The following is a 21,179-nucleotide window of genomic DNA, read 5'->3' on the forward strand; positions in this document are numbered from 1 at the left end:
ACTGTGTGTCCTGTTATAAAACCAAAGCACCCTTGAGCATGACTAATTCTAAACAGCAAGGGCTGAGAGGAGGGCATCTGGAAGTGATCTACACATTATTGAGCACGGTGTTTCACAAGTCTCAGAGAACAGTTCACTTCATACTTTCTGGGATAACTTTCCCTACACCTTTGCCCGAGTACAGAGCTGTAGTTTTCAGTAACTCTTACTCCTGAATTATTTGCTACCACATATAAAACAGGCCACAGCAGTGGCAGTCTGGGCTAAACATTTAACAACGTATCCTTTTTGTCCTTTATTAACAATTGCAATCAGCAGAAAGAAAAACTATTCACTCAACTCATTTATTTCATGATTTATACGTAAGTCATGTAGCAACTGAACATCGGTGTTAAACATTTGTGCTTCCATTCTCTGGCACTTGGAGGAGGAATCCACTTCCAGATGATCACATCTTGCTGAAGCATTCCTTTGCATTTGTCCAAACTTGAATTCCCTTTTGAAATTTAAAAAGAAAAAAGAAAAAATGGAAAAACGTGAAAATACATTGGCGGAAATAAACTCTGTTTGCAAACACCTGACTTTTTTTTTTTTGTTCTGCAGAAGATTCAACAAAAAGCCCCACAGAACTTCACAAGAGAGCAGGGCAGAGACCACACCAGAATGGGGCCATGCTGCCTATTACATATATCAACATGTCACTGAGCTGGAGTAGGACGGAATACGTGGGAGGTTTTACGCTAGTGGCTTCCAGCCTTCTGTGACTGCAGTGCTCCTAGATGCTGACAGTTTGTGCCTGATCCCCTGCTGATATGATATATATACCCAGGCTAATGCATACACACACACATATGGCTCTGTAAAGGCTGAACATACCTTTTTGCACATACTAATCTGCATCACAGCGTAGTTTATAAGCGCCTCCTTCAAATCGTGATTCTTCTGCTCTTTAAATCGTTCAATGTCTGCCCAGGCACTTTTCACAAAGTCTCTGGAATTAAAAAGCATTATTTCTGCTCGTGTTTATACATTACAACCTCAGCTCATCTTCCCTGCTCTGAGCCCACAGCAGAGAAGTTCAAGGTACGACGAGCATCCCGTCTTTCAATCAGCAAACCAAGCTCTGCACTTGTTACGCATCCCACAGAGTTCTCATTTCACGGCTGGCACTACTAAATTCTCCATCCACATCTTACGGATTTTGAACTAGAACCAATTTCACACAATTTTTACTTTTTTTTTTTTTGAACATACAGTAAGCATCGCTGTCATAGAAGCGGCATAATTCACAATATACTTTCCTCTGATTCTGTTGGGGTGACTAAATACCTTCACACTAGCACTCAGTTTGCACAACACTGCACTTTTCTTTTTCAGTTGTCGAGTCAGAATCTCGGTCTTTCCCATGTGAAAACTCGCTTGTCATCGGGATTTGAGACAGTAAATTACAACAACATCTCCAATGCAAATTTGACTTGGACAATTCACTTCAGGAATTAATTTTATTGGTTTGGTGATGTGTCTTCAGTGCTTCTTAACTAAAATGGAGGTAGATTTCTGTAATCCATCGCTTTCATTTGTGCTGGAGCGCACATACAAGGCAAGTATTCACTTGAAAATTACTTCCAGAGCTAAAAAAGCAGATCTCCAGTACTTCTGTCAAAATGATTAAGAAATTGCATTTACTGAAGGTCTTGTTTTGAACTGCTCGTGAACTAGTCTTATCTTCTCTGCTCTAATCCTAACGTATCAAGAGATACCACATTTACCCCTTCTATTATACGATCAACATGCTTTGACATAATCACATTGCTTAAGGAATGCTGGTTCCTTTTTTTTTTTTTTTAATGCTTGCATTCCTGAAGAAAATTTCATTACAGCATTGAGAAGCCATTACTCAAACACAGCTTGCCAGAACTTCTAATCTCTTTCAAACAGGAGTCAGTTGTCCTCCATATGAGAAGCTGCAGAATATTAGCTTAGGACCCTTACATATAAGCCAAACAGATACTGTATTTGAAGCAATCGGCTTTTGAGTTTAGGCTATTCAGCTGCAGACCTCCAAGCCCACCTGCTAAACATATTACTAGCTGAACATAAAAGCAAGCAAGTCAGCCATTAGAGTGGGCTCAGTAACTGGGAAAGTCATCAGGTTTTACATAAGCCATATATTCAGACCAGAAGCTAACTGCATGTACTGTACTTTATTTCACAACTTGCAGCTGACGGGAGCTTTTATAGACAGCTCATAAACACCAAAAATATATTAAAAACACTTATAAAATGCAAACACCTTCAAGAGCATCCAGTCAGTGACTTGCTAAGACAAGCCTCGTTTCCTTTGAAATAATAAAGCCTGTTTACCTGCCTTCCAGATTTTTAGACTTAAGTTGTTCTTCCCCTTCCTGTATCTGCTCTTCCAGAACCTTTATCTTGGCTTCCCTCTGCTCAGGGGACTCCTGCCCAAACAGCTTGCTCGTCATCCCTTTCAGAGAGAATGTTCTCACAGTCTACAAAAAAAAAAAAAAGACACTCTAGGTTTGGGATTCTTGAGCACAGTCATGAGACAATGCAATTTTCACCAGTTGTTAGAGCTTATTCTACATATTCAGCTCATCTTTAGACTTAACTACCAGAAAATGGGACAGTCTGTTTCTTGTGAGCTCCCATATCTGCCTGCCTATGGGACATACATCACACTGAGACAAGTGAGGAGGCAGAGCTAAACAGAAACTTGTATCTTAGCTTTTATTCCCAGGAACTCTGGAGCCCTCACACACCACTAAGTACTTTGATGTTCAAAGTCTTATGGCTTGTCTATGGATTGGACACAAGTTTCCATCAATGCTAGGAAGTTTCCAGAACAGTTTTTCCTCAAATTGAAGTAGGAAAGAACTTGTCTTGCATTTTGCATAATAAAGAGAAGCCATAAAGTAGTTCCCTAGAACAACAACAGATTCATGATGAATCAGTAACGTGTTTCGAATTATAAGTGTATGTTGTTAGTGGTAGCTTTATTTTAGCCATTATCTTCTACATAAGCAAAACTAGCACCACGTACCAGTGACATCCACCCTCCAACGGGCAGAGAAAGCCTTTCAGAAATCCTACCACCTCTGAGATAGAGATAATTGTATTATTTTGCTTGAGTCCTACTTCCTGCAACCCTCTGCTTGCTCAATACTCAGTAAGAGAAGTACGGTACCGAGAGCTTACGTCACCAAGAACCCAAGTTACTTTCAAACCTCAGCGGCGCACAGCTCATAGGATACTGCTTCTCATCACTGACGGCCAGCACGTTAGTGCCATTTAAATGTCATTCTAAGTAATCTGGCTCTCCCTAAAAAAAAAAAAAAAAAGAAAAACCACGCATCTTGGAGAAGAAAGTGGAAAGACTCACTCCTGTTGCCAGCTCCTCGCACTGCTGCTTCTTAGATGTTAGGTCCTGTGCCGCCATTTCCAAGTCATACTGCATTAATTCATGTTTTCTGCAAACTGCCCTGAAAAGTAATGAAAGATCTGTCATGTGTTACTTTGTTTTGCTATGTTTCCCTCCATTTAAACTTTACAAATGGCGAAATGCTTTCTTTGGCAGGCAGCATATTCAGTTATTTATCTAGCTCACACTCAACAGCCTTATCACAGAATGCCTAACATTGCAATCGCTGCAGTTAAGCAAGCTTGGATCAAAGCATAAAGGAAGTTCTTGGTACAGCAGCATTCTGCTCCTCTGATCTTCTTTTTAGACTCATTCCAAGACACTCTCAGCAACGCGAGCCCTACCATCTACTTAAGGACATCACTGTAAAATAATTTTATTCAAAATATATCTGAGAAAAATCACAGCTATGACAAAAGGTACCTGGAGATGGAGCCTGTCACACCAGCAATGCCCCAGTCAGTCATAACATTCCTGACATTTTAATTTTTTAAACAAAACAAGGAACTGTGCTTCCAGATTCACTTTCATCTGGAAAAGAGGCGAGCTTCCTCTGACCACCTGCACTAAGTCCCAGTCCTGTGTGGGCTGACGAGGCTGCATCTGTACTCTGCTGCCGGATGCACGATCGTCTCCCAGGAGGGGCTACTTGTGCTCTGGGTTCTCAGACAGCAGCTATCACACTCGCCAACTTGAATCTCTACAGCACTACTGGACCTCTCCACGAAGGTCAGAGCCAGCTCAGGGAGAGCATAATAGCACTAGGCACAATCTTACGGCATAAAGAAGCGTGCTTCTGTATCCATGCTTGGGAAGGAGGACTGCCCTATTAAGTCTAGTCTTAAAAACAAGCAAACCCCACAGCACTTAGCTGCACGATAACATACAGCAGATGAAAGCTGTACAGGGTGCCTCAAAACCTGCTGAAATTACAGCATTATCTTCCACAGTAACCAGATCTTGACATTTCCATCATTTTACTATAGGCCAGCTCAGTTCTGAATTTTTATTGCCACCCATACAGCAGTCAAATAGGAGCAAGCACAGTAAGAGATGAGAATGTGAAGATTCTACAACATTGAATTTGCTGCTGCTTAGAGAGCAGAAGAGGATACCAAATTAAACTCAACACCAACACGTTAGAGGAAAGCATGATGGTCTTCACTTGAGCTGTATACTTCTGCACATACCGTAGTGCTTCTGCATAGAAGAGATACTCCTTCAGCTGATCCGCATAGTGTTCCTCTTCTTCCAGTATGTCATCGATAGAAGCTGCGTATCTGGAGAAAAACAGCCATGGTTAAATAGGAAGTTCCTTAATCTAAACTCTAAGGTTTACACAGCCAGTGAGGAGGGAGGACACCTGTTTGACAGAAAGGCCGGTCACAAAGTAACACGTGAAACACGCTGCTGAAGAGGGTTTTTCTTCTGTCCTTTGTTTTTAATTAAACTCTGAATCAGTTCACATTCCTGCAGGCCTGTTTCTTGGGATGTTACTACAATAAATCTTTTCATGAGTACAAGATTTATCATAAGTTTCCTGCTGAAGATGAGGCAGTTTTTATTACAGGAAAGGAACACAATTTATTCCTTTTCTTCAGTGGATTGTCAAGAAGCAGCACCGGGGAGAAAAAGAAGATACGATGTAGAAGAAGCTTAGCAAGGCTGGAAGCACTAAGGCTTAAAAACGTGAGCACCACAGCTGATGAAAAGCAAAGCAGCAGAATTTAAGAAGCTGCTCGCATTGTTTGTTATTCAGCCATGTCATAAGCCTGAGAACACAAAACTCACAGCGGTGTTCTGAGCACCAGAACATGAAGCCCCTCAGCTCCTTGTTTCTTTGTCTGCTGTGGAAGCCAGGCATATCAGAGCAAAAACAAGTTTAATCCTGCCTTTTAGAGAGAAAACTTGAGAAGCACGAGGGCTTTAACTCCACAGCTCTTACGTTCAGCAAGTTTCATCACTTAAGATATCACCTACTAAAAATGGTGAAAAGCACTTGCTTGTTCTAGTTTATATTGCCAAATGAACACCACTTAATTAATAGCTTGCCTACTGACCACTGCATCGCAACCCTAGTGCTAATTAGGGCCCTGCTTGGCTTTGAAGCCTCTGCAGAGTACCCGAGTTGTTCAGTTTCTCCTGGTGCCTCTCCAGTAATTATCTCTAAGGAAGAACTGGCAGAGTCAATCTGAACGGTAACTGGTAACAGGAGCTGGGAGAGAACAGAAAGTCCTTCCTGCACGCTCCAGAAGAAATAACATCATTTAGAGCCCTGGCAATCCAAGGGAGGCATCTGACATGCTTGCACTGAATGTTACCATCAGGCCTGCTGGCCTGCTCAGAAGGAAACGTGAACATAGGCTTCAAAGAGGCAATGGCTACCTGCAGAAGAACTGGTACAACCTGGAGCCTGAGAAGGTGGTAGACGTGCTCATCTGCTCAGATACAAATTTAAGTTTCCAAGCATACACTGTTTAGATGGTCTGTGAAATCAAATACATAGCAGGGCTTTTCATGGGCATGCCAAAGCTCTTTGTGGTAAAATTGCAATATCCAAAGTGACCAGAAGAAGGGATAAAAGAACAGACTGAGAAAGGATTCGCATTATGAATCAAAGCGAGGAAGAACTCCAAACTGCTGAAAAACAGACGTGTTCTGAAAAATCCTGCAGTCGCAAAGGTCACGTGCAGCTTACCCTCCATTTTCAAGTTCTGAACTGCAATAATTTTAGTATAGTGGTTAGACTTCCCAGGACAGCAGATGGAACGCATTTCAATTTCAAATAAGTTCTAAGTTTAGAGAAGTGCTAGAGCTTGCATGTGGCAGAACAACTTGCCCAAAATAAACAAACACACACACCGAAAAAAGTCTTACCTAGACAGGATTTTTCAAGTCACACTTCAGTTTGTTTTCAAGGTAGCTGTATGACAAACTGTACTTCTGACTGCCTCCGCTGAAATTTAAACACTGTTCTGTCCTAAATAGATCAACAAACCAGGGAAAATCTTAAGGAGAAACACTGTAGTAAGTTCTGAAAGCTCCCGCTCTTTGTGGGAATCCTCGACTAAAACATGGTTTTAGTTAAGACTGATTCCACCTGTAATGACAGTCCAGTTGATAAACAGATAAAAGGTCACTCATTAATTGCATAAAGGGCAGAAGGCAAAGGCCAGGAATATTTTTCTTTCCTATTTTAAATGCCAGTATTACAGTCATTCACTTTCTCAGCATACTCTGTTGTTTTTATTTATCACATTAGCAAGCCTCATCCCGTCATACAGCACGTATCCAGAGGTCCTCCATATTATCATCTCAAGCAATAACTCCTTGAAAGTTTAAATAAATACCTAGTAAAGACTACAGCACATGGGCTAGATAAAGAATAATTAAATTTGTCTTGAAGTTTATCAGGCGACTTTCCTGAAATAGCTTTCCACGGCAACAAAGCCCTCAGTCTAATGTTATGGGAATGGTCACTGGACTGCTGAGTTAGACTTTCAGGAGACCACCAATATGATCCTTGGCAGCTGGGGACTGAACGGGTCACTGAATGAGTTCCTGACTCTCACAGCTGCCACTTCTTGCTTCATTGTCACTACAAGATTTGCACTGCACAATGAATGTCAGAGCAGAAGAGATGGCAGGCAGCGGAAGCTACCCCAGACTTCACGCAAAGATTACGGTTGGCCAGAAACTCACCTCTGCTACTCCGGATCTTTAACCCTAACTGTGTCACAGACAAACATTGAACACCTTGGGTGTGTGAAGAATGTTCATTCTCCTGACTGACAGGTCACGCTCATTTCATTTCATTGGTTAAGGTTTTTCCAGGGATTTGACATCTTGGTGTCATGCATCTGAACCACTGAAAATCTACTTGCGCTTCCCCAGCTCCTCTATGTTACAGCACGTTTTTGTAAACTCTTCACATTTTGGGTATTGCAGTAGGTGCCGAACATTGCATTCCATCTCTACTTCAATTATTTTCTTCTGAAAGCAAAACGCCTCATTCATTTCTTTAATCTCAGTAGAATTCTCTATTTTTAAAAAAATGTAATCGGTTTTTTGGACGTAAACCACCATGTTAACCCAAACATACAAGCGTGAACAAATTACTCAGAAGTTCAAATTCCTAAAGATCTGATGAAAACAGAATTCATCTGAGAAAAAAAAAATGAAGGGCATTTTGCACGGCTCTTCAAATCCTTCCCTTTGACAGGGCACAATAACAATCACAACCAACCCGTCGTACAACACGCGTACATTTGCACCATCATTAAAACTCATAGCTTTGTTTCTACACAAATTACACTTTATCTGTATGAAAAAAGAGAAAACTTGTCATCCGTATGAAGAAGTGACAAACAGCTCCCATCTCTTGCTGGAGTTGTTATTTTACAATAGTACCTGATTACAAAAGAAGATTCAGAGTCAGGAGAAGTTGTTCCGTTCCACTTACTGTATAGAACTACCTGAAAAGTGAGAACCTAGAGCATCACTCCTGCGAGCACTCTGAAGCGTCAGACTCTTATTTTGAAGGCTGTGTTTCATGCAGCTCTGCCAACTGACTCTAGAGATGCAAAAAGGGAGGATTCTCTACTTTATTAGATCCAGACCGCATTTGTTTCGAGAATCCATTAAAGTTTCGGAGCTAAATAATTAAATGTCTTAACTTTCTGTAAAGAAGTCCAAATCTGTGTACCATCTACTACATGGTACAAAATACTGCTATCAGAAACAAATGGATCTCATCAGGTCTGCAGTACATTAAAGTTGTATTCCACCACTTTCTGGCATGGTAGCTTAAAAGAAAGGTTGGAAAGATTCCAAACGCTTCTACAATTTCAAAATAATAATAAAAAAAGAAACCACTCTGGTTCTCCTGAGACCTTTTGAGCTACTTAATACAGATGCTTACACGGATGCTAAGATTGTGCCTGCATCCGAGGCAGAGGGACTTTGTACACCTAAAAAATTTGTGCCCCCAGCTTTTTCGGTACGCTACTTGTATGTACTTTGGGTTGAGGGAAAAGAGAGGAAAGAGGGAGAGCTCTACATCTGGCTTACATCAAACTATCAGATATTCAGTCAGTACTTACACATCCATGTGGTGGCCAGCACTCTGCAACCCATCCCCCATCTCCTTTTCAATGGCACTCCACTCACTGTTTGAAAAACAAACGAGAAGCAACATCACACGTGAAGGGTAAGGAAAGTTAATAAGCTGCATCCTGTATACAGTTTCTTTCCAGGTGACACCTGAATGGAAATTGCGTTAAAGTTGGACTCTGCCAAACTGTTTTCTTCCTGTAAGCAGCAGCATTGACAGTGCAGCAGTGAGGCTGCATAAGGCATTCTGTTCAACAGCTGTCCCTGCTGCCTAAACTTGTCCTCACAAACAGACAAATGTGGCTTGAAGATTGTTTTGAGCCAACAGGGTCTTGTTTAAATAGCTAAAATTGAATGAGAGGTCACTTGAAGAAAAGAGGGTAAGGTTTCTAAAACAGAATTTTGTCTACCTTGGGTTGCAAGTGTGGAAAGCTCAGTTTCTTTTTGGCAAGTATCAGGTAGAAGCCTCTCATTGCAAAAAACCAGAAGGTGAGATGTGACATTTGTAAGCATTTTACCTCTACTGAAATGGGTTGGGGTATGCTGTTTTCTGTTTCCATTGCAGACTTCTGTTTAGTTCCGTTCATTAATAATAATTTCCTCATTACAGCAACTCCCTATTCACATCGAGGAGATCATTTAGATCACATAGGAATCAGCTCCAGTAAAGATAGAAACCACGGGTTCACGGCACCCATGTACACTGCAACTTTGTGTTCTCAGCATTGTGAAACCTCATGAGGTTTATTAGTTACAAGAATGACATCAACAACTATTTATACAAGAAAAAAGGAGGAGTCCACTTACATTTCATGCAATTTATGCCTAATGCATTTATTTTGTCCTTTTTCATACACATTCCACTGTTCATGTTGACATTTGTTTGTCTTTGTGTTATTATAGAACTACACCTAATTTCACTTTAAAACCCCCAATGAGAAAGACATCTGCAATCCATTAACCCAGAGAATTAAATTTAGCACTTGAACACTGTGTAGAAGCAGGAGGTTTCCCTTAACCAGAAGTTTAGATTCTTTAATTCTCCAGTGAGATGGAGAACTCCAGCATGCAATTCACTCATATAAATCAAAAAACGATTGGCAAATGCACTTAAAAAAAAAAAAAACAGTTACTAACATTGCATAGATAGAGTTTTCAACTATTGGTTTTCAACTATTAAAAGAATCTAGAGGTTTTCCAGAGAAAACTGCCTGAAAATAGGCAGCAAGTGACATTCTAAAGAAACAGAATGCCAGTGTCACAACAAAAGTCCCAAAGTTCTGGGCTACAAAACGAAAAGCTAAAGTTGTCCACTTCTGACTAAGAGCAGCAGATCCAGAGATCCAACGCAAGCCTCATTAGAACTGCAAGACAACATTTTTCAAGTCAGACAGTTCAACGTTTCAAATATGTTGTTCTGCTTTTGAAAAACACAACCAAGCTCACTACTCTCTCTAGAATACCTGTCACACGTTTCAAAACTGGATGAACTCTTACCTGAATACTCTTCCGTAGTTGCCGTGAACTTTGTAGACGCCATACAGCCGGTCTGCCACCCTCTAAGACATTTAAAGTTAGTTTTGGTCATAACATTAAAATCAAGTTGCTTTGTGAAAACCCACGCACAAACTCCGAGCTGAAGTCTTATTGCTTTCACACACATCAACAAGTTTAGGCCTAAGTCTAATCTAAGCCACTACTGAAGGAAAACTCAACAGCAGAAAATCTTTGAAGACTGAAGACACAGTCAAGGCTGTATTGAAACAATATTCAAAGTATTTCTTCAGAAGTGCTCACATACAGGATGCGTCTACAGAGAATTATCAGTGAATTCAGTTTTTGATAGACAGATGTAAGGCGTAGCCTCCTCTACCTGACTAATGCTAGGTTTACATGCACGCTTGCTTATTTAACATAAAGATGGCAAGACAACAATCCATCCTGGCATCAGAACCACAGGGAAAGTTTTACTTGAATTCAAACAAGTGACTTCTTTTTTCCATCCAGCTCAGTGAAACAAAGGACAGGAAAGGAAACGAGCTATCCATTGCAGAACATATTGCTACAGCTAGATATGTCATTTCAGCTCTTTGGAGAGAGGCTACCTGCTGCAGCCAGTCCTACAATGCCGGCAACAATGCCAGAAGACCACGTGTACACTCTGAAGTGTGACTTGTAATCCCAATGCTGCCCTTGTAATTGCGATGTACCAATGAATTAGACTGACTTCTATAAGAGTTAGTTATTGGCCTGCTAAAGCAGTGAAAAGGAAATCACCCTAGAGATCTGATGCACACACAGCTCTGAGAAAAAGGCACTGTTAGCAGAACCCAGCGATGAATCCTCTCAAGTACTTCAGCTCAAAAGGACAATCAATTACCAACCTCTCCCGCAGCACAGCTCCCATCAAAAACGAAATCCCAGTTAAGCACAGAAACAAGGCAGTACCTTGCTCCTCATTATTGGAATTGTGATTTCCTATTTGCTTCTTTTTTTAATTATATTTTTCCACTGTCAACCCACAGAGAATCTTGATGCATGACATAATTATTCTTATCATCATTAAAAAGAAAGTTATTCTTTGGAGATTGAAGAAGTAGCCAAAAAAAAAACCACAACAGTGTACTGGGAAGCATGCACAATTCATACTAAAAGCCCTGGAAAGCAAAATGTATCTGTCCAGAAAACTGTGCTCTGGGTCCCTTCCTAACCCAGACACCCTGCAAACATAACGTGCCTGCTGAGAGAAAAAGACATTTAGTTTGTCTTTAAAACACCTTATAGATGTGACCATCAGTGGGGAGAGCGGATTACAAATGCCAACCTTCATGTCATATATGGAACTCCTTCCCCACCCCCTCCAAAACCTGCACAAAGGCAGCACTCTCCTCACCATCTCCTGCCCCACGCTTTAGAGCTAAGCTCTCAGGCAGAACTGTTCTTGTTCTAGAATACATACACCATTTCTCTCAGCTAAACAAGAAATGCTGCCTTATAGGTACATTGTACTACTTGTCACGACACACAAGGGAAATACTTACAGCTCTGACTCTCAGAAGGTGTGATATGACAGACTGCAGTTCATCGCTATAGTGTTTTAGTTCAGTAAATCTCCTGGGAGCAGGAAACAGATAGTACATCATTAGCCACCACGAAAGCAAGCTTTCACAGAACGCAAGATAGAGCCACAACGCTACACCAGCGACATGGAGCCTGGACTGCGTTGAAGTGAAATTAGCTGAAGACTCCCAAAGAATTGACTGCAGAGTTCAGTTCCCCTAAAGCAAACAACCCCAGCACTTGCCTGACTACTAGTTTTGACATGCAAATGCTGAAGGTTCAGATCAATTTAAGAGATAACATTTTACGAGATAAGTAGTTAACCGAAATCACTATTAATTTTTTTTAATGGGATTTATAAAAGCAAGTGTTACTGAATAGGAAAGCTTAAAATAAGTGTAAAGCCAAAATCTGCTGAACCACACTATTTAATAAAAACACATTCACATTTGCGACCTGACAGAAGAGCTTCCCTTTCCAGCTGCTATCTAGCCAGTGTTGAGTACAGCATTTCAGACGCTCGGGGAAGCATTCACAATGCTTTCACCATTATCACAATGCTCTCAAAGCTCAGCTGTGCGGAACTGTAATAGCTGTGCATGAAACCCTACAGAGAACTGGACCCGCTTGTGGCTGTTAGCAAGGTAGCACGGCTTAACCAGTCAGGTAACTCACTGAGTGCTCACGTGCACACTGCTGGCCTGCCGCTGCTGAGAGGCATTTTATCAGCCACCCCAGTTAACCCTTGGTTTTAGTTTCAGTTGATACAACTTAGGTCATTGTAATTAGGAAGCCAAGTCAATTATCACAACTTTGCTAGTGACCGGTAACCCATTAAACCTCAGCAGCAGACACTTCCGTATGCATAAACCCTCCCTGTTATGCTCAAGTCTAACTCACAGCTTACTTTGGAAATGTGGAGTACACAAGAAACTATTTGATTTATAGAAAGCCAGAAATAGCTTCACCTAGCTTGCTAGGTACAATGATCTGAAAATAAGCAAATAAACAGCATGGAAGAATGCAACTGGAACTAAAGAATGGGAGACTGAAGTTAGCCTTCCAAGTTGAAGTTCAAACATGGAAAAAAAAAAACCTTAACCCCTCTGCATGCATACAGCCAGGCTTTGTACATCACAACAGTCCACAGCTAAGAGGTCTTACTGAAGCGAGTCACGTCACTTGTTTTGGGTGACCAAGTATGAAATCCCAGGGTTTTTCATTTAACACCTCTTCTTCCCCTGCCAGGAAGCCTTGCCCTAAAGAACTCTCCACCCTACGCTCAGGAAGCAGAAATTTTATTACTATTTCTAGCATTTCTGATCTCCAAGGAGCATCTTTTATAAGACTGTGATACACACAGGGTTAAAGTACATAAAGAGATTTAAAAGCCAGCAGAGAAACTGTATGGGAAAAATAAATAGTCACTGATCTGCACAGTGGGGTTTAGAGAGCAATCTTTTCAGTTTACACTTTATAAAATATGCACCAGGGCAGCGTGTCAGACAGCTGCAGACACAAACAGTGAAGATATTTGAAATAATTGAACTAAGAACAAAAGATTAAAAAGCATGCCTTCAGCTCAGGAAGACTCCCTTTCCCACTGCAGAAATTTATAATGAAAGGTGTTATTTACTCTGTTTTGTGGCAAGAAAGCTTTTATGAATGCTGCACTCCCTGAAGGCAAGAGTCAGGAACCCAGAAGATCTTTCAGTATCCTGGACTCCAGCAGCAACGTATCATCTCTCCCATACCAATACCTCCCCCATATAAAACAAATTACCTTAAAATCAAGCTGCCTTTTCATTGTCTCTGAACAGCACAAACCAAAGCAACACTGGTTTTTGCACAATATTTCCTGAAGACTGAGTCTTAAGAGCACCAACTTCCAGGAAAAAGTGTTAAGAGACTGGTGGTGTTGCAGATCAAATGTTTATTTCTCAAGCATTTCCTCAAGCCCTACTTACTGCTCATGTAAATAAATAATGATAATAATACCTAATTTCCAAACTGAGTTTGGAGAGGCATATACGGAGATGCTTACTTCCCAGTGTATTGTAACAATAGAAGTTGTGAACCAAGACGTGGTTTTGGCACTCAGCAACTGAAGCAAATCTAGCTCTCTTCCCTTGGTTTTACTGGTTCTGCAACATTACAACAGTGCACATATTTAAGAACTAAGCAACTAAATAGAGCTTCAGATACACACAACGAACAGATCAGCCCACAACTCTGTAAGGGAAATTACCAGGTTTCTTTGCAGAAGGATGTTACGGTAACGACACAGAAGAATATTTCATTTATGGTAGATGGCATTTCAATGCAAGCTATTTGCTTTGGGCATTTTACTCAGCAGTTCTCCAAATCAGCAAGGACAGTGCTACACGCACAGTACCTTTTGCCTGTTCTGTGATGGAGAGGGGTTTTTGTGTTTTGGTGGTTTTTTGTTGGTTTTGCTTTTTAATTCTGCCTCAGGAAACTATTTCATGCTTTCTAAAGAAATCCTTCACCAAGAAGAAAGCTATTGTTTTGATTCAAAGCACAAAAGGGGATGGGTGTGAATTCAGAAGAGGTCTGTAGAAGAAAGACTGCAGATTTACCTCCGACAATCAGAATGCCAAAGTTTCATCACCATGAAATTCCATCAGAAAATATATTAATTGCTTCACACAGGAGGAGCCTTAGTTTCCAGCCCGTATTTGACCTCCTAGAGCAGCACCACCTCAGCTGTTTAAAGTTCCTCACGTCTCTTTAAGCTAAGGGTGCAGTCCCACAGCACCACAAGACCATCTGAACTGGCAGCTGCAGCAGTTCTTCATCTGGACCCTCGCTGGTTCAGGAAGCCTAACACACACAGAACACCTACGCTCCACACAGCAGTGCCTTCAGTTTTGGCAAGGTGAGCTTGCTGAACCCTCTTTACCACCCACTCATGCAAGCATCAAAGGTAACGTGGAGGGGTAAGGAGTCAGACTGCAGGCAGCTCAGGCATAACTGCTAGGCAGAGCAAGGCACTGTGCCTCCTGTCAGAGCCGCACGAGCTACATTCAGGGAGAGCCTTTTAATAAATAAATACAGGATACACTCATTGGTTATTAAACAACTTGTAAAATAGCTTGCCATTGTAACAAAGTGTTCAATTTGGAAGTTACGTAGGTGGCAGAACAAAATAGAAAGCAGGTGCTGTATCTCTTAAGCACTGTGAAGTCAGATACTCAGGGATTGTTTTTGTTACAATTCCTTCCTCCTATTTTCCTTGTATTAACTCTTCCCATGCTTTTTACCAAGCCATATCTCAACAACAGCTTTGCTTTCTGAAACGTTGCCTTGAAAGATATCAGCAAACTTCTCATCTCAGTATTAACCAGTCTTTCCCAGCTATGGGCAGATTACTGGCAAGGTTTCCCCATCATGTAAGAAGGAAAAGCAAACTCCTGCTGCTCACAAACAAAAAAAGATACAGGACTCAAATGCGGGGACAATTTCACCTGTAGTTCACAAGAGTATTATCGTCATGACCTCGTTCACAACTGTTCATGTGCATTAACATATTGCAGAAAGCTGCAAAAATAACCACTATCAGCAAATTCCAAAATAGGGGGTCTGGACCAACTCACAGAAATCTGCCAATTGATAGCAAGAGGTTCAGAAAGGTATGAACCCTCTAACACCCTTGATACAATGCCTGTGGATGCTGGGGAAGCATAAAGAGAACAGACAACAGAAAGCAGCCTGGCACACGCCCTGCCCTACAGAGCACGTCCTATTGCCACTAGTGGACAGCAGATAAATCCGTAAGGGCTCTGCATGTCTAACACTTCTAAAGGGAAACCAGCAAAATCTCTTGATCCCATTGCTGCATACTGATGTTTCTGACTACTACAGATGTAGACACTCATTTTAACCTCCTCACATCACCTAGGGGTTGACGATCCTTCCTCTATTCATCCTTATCCTTCTGACCAGTTTTTTGACCCATCAGATTGCTCTCAGTGCCTGTCTCCAAGCATCCAAACTGCAGCAGAGCTGAACTGACCTCAAGACCTCCACTAGCATCTGTGAAATCTGGCAGTTTGGAGACAACTATGAACTACAGCATCAGCGTGCGTGCATCCAGAATTGTACACTAACAGACTTTTGGAAAGACCTACCATCAGTCTGCACTCTGTTCATGTTCGGAAAGGTTTCATTGCAAGCAAAAATATTAAGAAGTTATTTCTCTGGTCTGGTGTTGCGTGCGTTTTTATTTTATTTTACCTTCCCAAGCTTTCCATCTAGCTAAAAGGAAGGACTCATTTTCCATGAAGCTGCTTCTAGAAACAGAATTTATCAAATCTTTTCATATTGCCTCCTTTTTGGGCTTCTGTTCAGAACTGAAATGCAGAAAGATCATTTTTCTTTTCTGAATTTATTCTAAGGAGATAGAATAGTCTGTCATCTGAAGTTACAGTTGTAACTGGAAAGGGGAAAGGGAGGGAGGAAGGATGTGGAATCTTACTTGTCTGGGTTTTTCACTCTGAATGTTGCATTAAGAGCTTTTAATCTGGAATCTGCCTGAAAAAGGGGAAAAAAAGCTTTGTTAATTGAATGCAATTAAATCCCAGTGACAAAAATCTCAGCCTTCTGGCAGCACCATTAGAAAAAAACCTCCTGCCTTCCTGGCATATTTACATCTTCAGACACTGAACAAGTTGACATTAGCTGCCCTGCACGTCAGATCTTTTAATAAGAACTAGAAAACCAAGATGTTTGTGTGAACTTGGGTGTAAACAGTATCCACTAATGTTAAGCTGGTATAATCCTCAATCTCACCGCAACAGTTCCTTCTTACAACGCTACACAAATCACGGCGTTAAGATACACAACCCTACATTCTTTTCAGATGAAGCAATTAGGTAACATAAGACCATATGGACAAACTATTTTATATTTTTCAAACCAAATAAAACCAGTGGTGGAGTGACCTCTGCACGCTCCTTATTGCTAGGAACAGTTCCCCAGTGAAATCTAAGTCGTATATGTTGTTCTCTTATTTTACGAGTTGCTTTAGAGAAAATATGTAATTTGTATATCAGAATAGAGCTAGTTTAATGCAGTGTTCTTTTCTATAACGTAGCGTATATAAGCCTCCACAGAAGAAAGTTCATACCTAATTAAAAATGTAATTGGCTATCTTACTTTCTGAGTTGTTGTTTTACTAATGACTGCAACAGCAGCAGAGAATTGCCCTCAGAAGGTGGCTGGGTTGCTTTTTTGTCTGCTTGCTTAGTTTGTTTGTTTGGCTGTCCGGTTGTTTTGAAGTTCAATTAACTTTAAACACAAAACTGCGCAATGGGAATTCACTCTTTAAAAGATCCCAGAGCAGATGAGACATCCCAGCCTCATCCACAGAGGTCCCAGGTCACAACTACTCGGGCGTTCCACGTGCAGCTTACTCAAGGCTCATTTATAGTGCATGAAAACCACAAGGTATGCAAGAGGGCTGAAGTTTACTTCTGATCACAACATCCTTCTGTCCACTGAAAGACCAATAAGGAATACACCTTGTGAGGCGTTCAAGGCTTCCTACAGAGCACTTCTAACCTGTGTCACAATGGCTAGCAGTAAGTTACTTCAGCACTACTTGTTACTGCTAGTAAATGACACGGGAATATTCTGTGCAAAAAACAACTAGGGTGAGAGTTACTGACAGAAGCCTCCTGCACCACCAGGGCCCTGTATCAGAATCACAGCTTGCTAACTTCAGCTATCCATCTTTCCACGAGCAACACAAAGTCATCCACAAACTGAAACGTAAATGAATGAAACCGGTAAGACTGACTGACACTGGAACAAAACAAGTTCATTGTCACTGCTAAAACCAGTGCTCCTCTGCTAACACCTTGCAAAGGGAAGGCGGCCACAGCACCAAGAAGCACCAAGAACACAGGACGTTGCAGTAACTCCAGCTCCCAGCCCAGGCTTTGTATTTATTCAGAGGGCTCTAAGGGCTTGCACGGCCTCACACTTTCACTGCTCTACCCCCACAGGTCATTATACACCTCAGCCAGGTTTCAGGCAATTCAGATGCACCTCTGTGTCATCCTCACACGTTCTCTTGCAGTTAAAAGCTACCCAGTTATGCAGCTGTTAATTAAAGCACTCTGCTGTAGGCAGCTACTGCACAAAACTGTGTTTATGTTCAAATGGCAAGCACCAAAGCCATTTGGGTTTGCTGGGACAGCATACACGTTCAATGGGTTTACTCTTGAAAACCATCACCTCCCTGCATTACAGCTACATGGCAAGTTTCTGCCTCTTGCTACAGCCACGAAATGCTCTGAAGGAAGAGTGCAGTAAGTATAAAAGCACTGTCAGGAAGGAACCACGACCTTGCCAGCACGCAACATTCTAGGTTGGATTATTTCCTTCTTGCCATTAACAGCATAGTAACTCCCACACACCTCTTGTGAGCATTCGCACCACGCTGTTATGCAGTTAGAAAAACATCTGTCCAGTCTTAAACTTGATTTAAGATCAACATCCACAAGTATTTAGGAGGTTAATTCCCCACCAAATTAAGCACAATCAAACGGGTTTCAGACAGTGAACTCCTACTGCAATGCCATAAGCATTTAAGTAAACTAAAGAGTGGGGGGGAAAGAATAGTTGCCACCTCTTTCTCATTCCTAAAGGATCCGAGTGACAAATCCCCTGAAGAACAAAATTAAGTGTTGGGGGGGTGGGGAAAGGGGGGAAAGACATGATTAAATGCTACAGCTGGCAGAATAAACAAAGCCTCCAACGTCAACATTCAACTACAACACGCTCAACTACATTGCATTAATGCCTAATTGAAAGTCAAGTTGGCCTGCTTCAAACCCTGCGGGACAAAATGCACATCCTGCTTGAATGCATCAGCAGCAGAGACAGCAGTAGTGCCGAAGCCAGGGGTCTGATTCTAGCCCTACACACACAGTGAGCCATTTTTAGATGTATCTGCCCTCTACTGTAATGCTAAAGAGCCAGACAACCTGAGAGGTTTATTTACACTTTGAGTGTTGAATAAAGAAAAGCTTTTCCCCAGCATTTTGCAAAAAAGTTACTTTTCTTTACGGAAAGAAGAATTGTAAAGGGAAAACTAGATACAAAATGCAAACAGCAGGAGAATGGGACTCAGCTCATCTTTCATTAGATTTACAATGTGCTTTCAAGCAGGCAAGTATTCCCAGCACTCTGCAGTGAGTTTTCTTTCCCTTCTTCCCAGCACGTGCACTCCTGAACGTACACTGTCAGTACAAGCTTTCTGAACTTGTAGCTGAAATAAAGGTCTGTGGACTAGGAAAATAGCACTGCTGCATTACAAATACTAGCAAAATGCAAGCCCTACCATGAAAGGAGGAAGTTATTGTCACAAAGTTATCAACATTAAGTACCTGTAATAAACTTCCTTGGACACCGAGGTTAGAGCACCAGTAACTTTCTTCAGCTCTCGTAATTGAGAAAAATAGAGCTGTGATTTCATGAGTTGATCACATTACAATGAACAAAAGCTCAGTATTTGTCCCCAGACAGTAACTCTTCCAGGCAGAGCCCAGCAATCTGTTAACTTCTCACAGATGCATATCCCACCCAGCATCAACTCACTGATATAGCAGTGCTACGCACATTGATAAGACATGTTTCTGTTAAACAGGGAAGGGGCACCAAATTCACCTGTCTTAGTCCCTTTTAGCACAAAGTCCTACAATTCAGACTGCTCTGCTTGGGTCAGCATACAAAAGCACTGCTACAATCTCAAGCTCATTAGCCGTAAAGCATGTAAGGATGACAGCTCCCACTACCAGCAGAATTACAAGGCTGAGCACTGAACATCAGCAAGCTTTAAACTTCCTACAGAACCTGACAACTGAGGACTTACCTATTACATGCTATGAACATGTAGTTACAACTATGCATTAAGCAATGCCTTTAGCCCATTTTAACATCAAAGTCTTCCATAGCTAGTTGAAAACATGCTTGCTGATGTATGTGCAGCACAACAGTCACAAGACAGACATTTACAATACTTACCTTTAACTGAAATCCAGTCTCATTCACCATTTCCTTCCATCCACCTTCCTAAAAACACAGAAAAAGAAGGTACTGTTAAAGTGATTTAAGAGTGCCACAGCCTTCTCAAGTCTCTGCACCATAGCTATATCAGAGCTGAAAGAAGAGTCCTCAGTATGCACGGGTCCTGCCTCAGCCACCCTTCCCACCTAATTTCAAGAATCTGGGTTAATAACACATTGTTATGTTCTGCTTCCACGCTAAGCTCCGCCCCAAATCCTCTTTTTCATCATGTGTCAGTGTGCTCAATTAATTGTTCTGCCAACTGGGGCTAGGAGGGAAGTCTGCACAGCTTTTGCCAATGATCTAATAGAAAGAATGGTAGTTCTTATGTATCAGCAGTGCCGAGGAACTACGAAGCTTGAGGCAGAGCACATACCAAGAACATACAGGCCATGACTGATGTCATCTGTTTACCATGTACACACAGTCCTCTTGTTCACGTGTAGTGCTCACTCCTTCATCACTTCCATACTGCTACCTATACAGGTTCATCTGCACATTAAGCCGCGCTAGGGCAGAGATATCTACTCAGGCTGCTATTTGGGAATCTCTGATCAAAACACAGAACAAAGACACTCCTAAGGTTGAAAACGGAGGAATGCAATGCTTTGGCTAACGATCGGATCACAACTTTTGGGATTACACAGGAGTGGATCGCAGTTCAAACTGCAAAGCTAAAGAAACTTCCAAAAAGCAAATTGGAAGCTAGTACCCTCTCTGCTGCCAGCCATGTAAGATGCTATTTCAGGTTTAGTTCTAGGAAAGCTTTCCCAACCAACACACATTAACTTGTCAGCATGATGCTCTAAAGAGGTGGGAATTCTCTCTTAGGAGCCTCCAAACTAGACTGGAATAAAGTCATAAGGTGCATTAGAAAGCCAGCTGTACAACTGCAACAGGCCATTAAGATGCTTTTAGACGTACGAGCCTCTTCCACCTTAAGTGTATTCACATTGTCTATCCTTCTCCTAAACACTGAACAAGCTCCAGATAACAGAAGGAAAAAGAAGGAAAGGATTTCTTAAAGAAATAATCACTAGAAATACACATTTAGGAAGCACGGCATTTTACTATACCTGTGTCAAAAATGAATAAAAGATTTTGTCTTGGCAAAGAACAGGATGCGAAGCCACACGTAACAAGAAGTTTTCCAAGCCAATTCTTCTTCTTTCCACAAAATCTGGATCCATATTATCTGCTGATAGTTTATGCCAAACAAAGTCAGCCTATTTAAAAAGAAGAGCGTTAATGACAAACAAATAAGAAACAACACGAAGCAAGCTGCAGTCATGGTTTCCTTACCCTTTTTTCTGGCAAAGGTGGAACAACAATATGTGGATAAGTAACTGACAAATAATTCCTCAACAATTCAAATTCACTGTAACGCCGCCACAGGGAGTCCACTGGGGAGCACTGTCCCTCATTCTGGGACTCAACAGCTCTGAAAAATAAAACAGTTTGAGCATTAGCAAGC

At 41.4% G+C, this 21,179-nt stretch overlaps 1 protein-coding gene across 1 annotated transcript in view; it reads right to left on the reverse strand.

Annotated features, from left to right (window-relative positions):
* Positions 283 to 21,179, reverse strand: part of SNX4 (sorting nexin 4) — a 30,898-nt gene continuing 10,001 nt past the window's right edge. Inside the window, 12 exon segments of the mRNA XM_021398469.1 lie at positions 283 to 496; positions 877 to 991; positions 2,365 to 2,510; positions 3,401 to 3,500; positions 4,630 to 4,719; positions 8,542 to 8,607; positions 10,049 to 10,110; positions 11,593 to 11,665; positions 16,110 to 16,165; positions 19,664 to 19,711; positions 20,782 to 20,931; positions 21,008 to 21,146. Of these exon segments, the coding sequence (XP_021254144.1) occupies positions 449 to 496; positions 877 to 991; positions 2,365 to 2,510; positions 3,401 to 3,500; positions 4,630 to 4,719; positions 8,542 to 8,607; positions 10,049 to 10,110; positions 11,593 to 11,665; positions 16,110 to 16,165; positions 19,664 to 19,711; positions 20,782 to 20,931; positions 21,008 to 21,146 (1,093 nt within the window). The 3' untranslated portion in view covers positions 283 to 448.

Source organism: Numida meleagris, chromosome 5 (genome assembly GCF_002078875.1).
Source record: "Numida meleagris isolate 19003 breed g44 Domestic line chromosome 5, NumMel1.0, whole genome shotgun sequence".
Classification (NCBI taxonomy): domain Eukaryota; kingdom Metazoa; phylum Chordata; class Aves; order Galliformes; family Numididae; genus Numida; species Numida meleagris.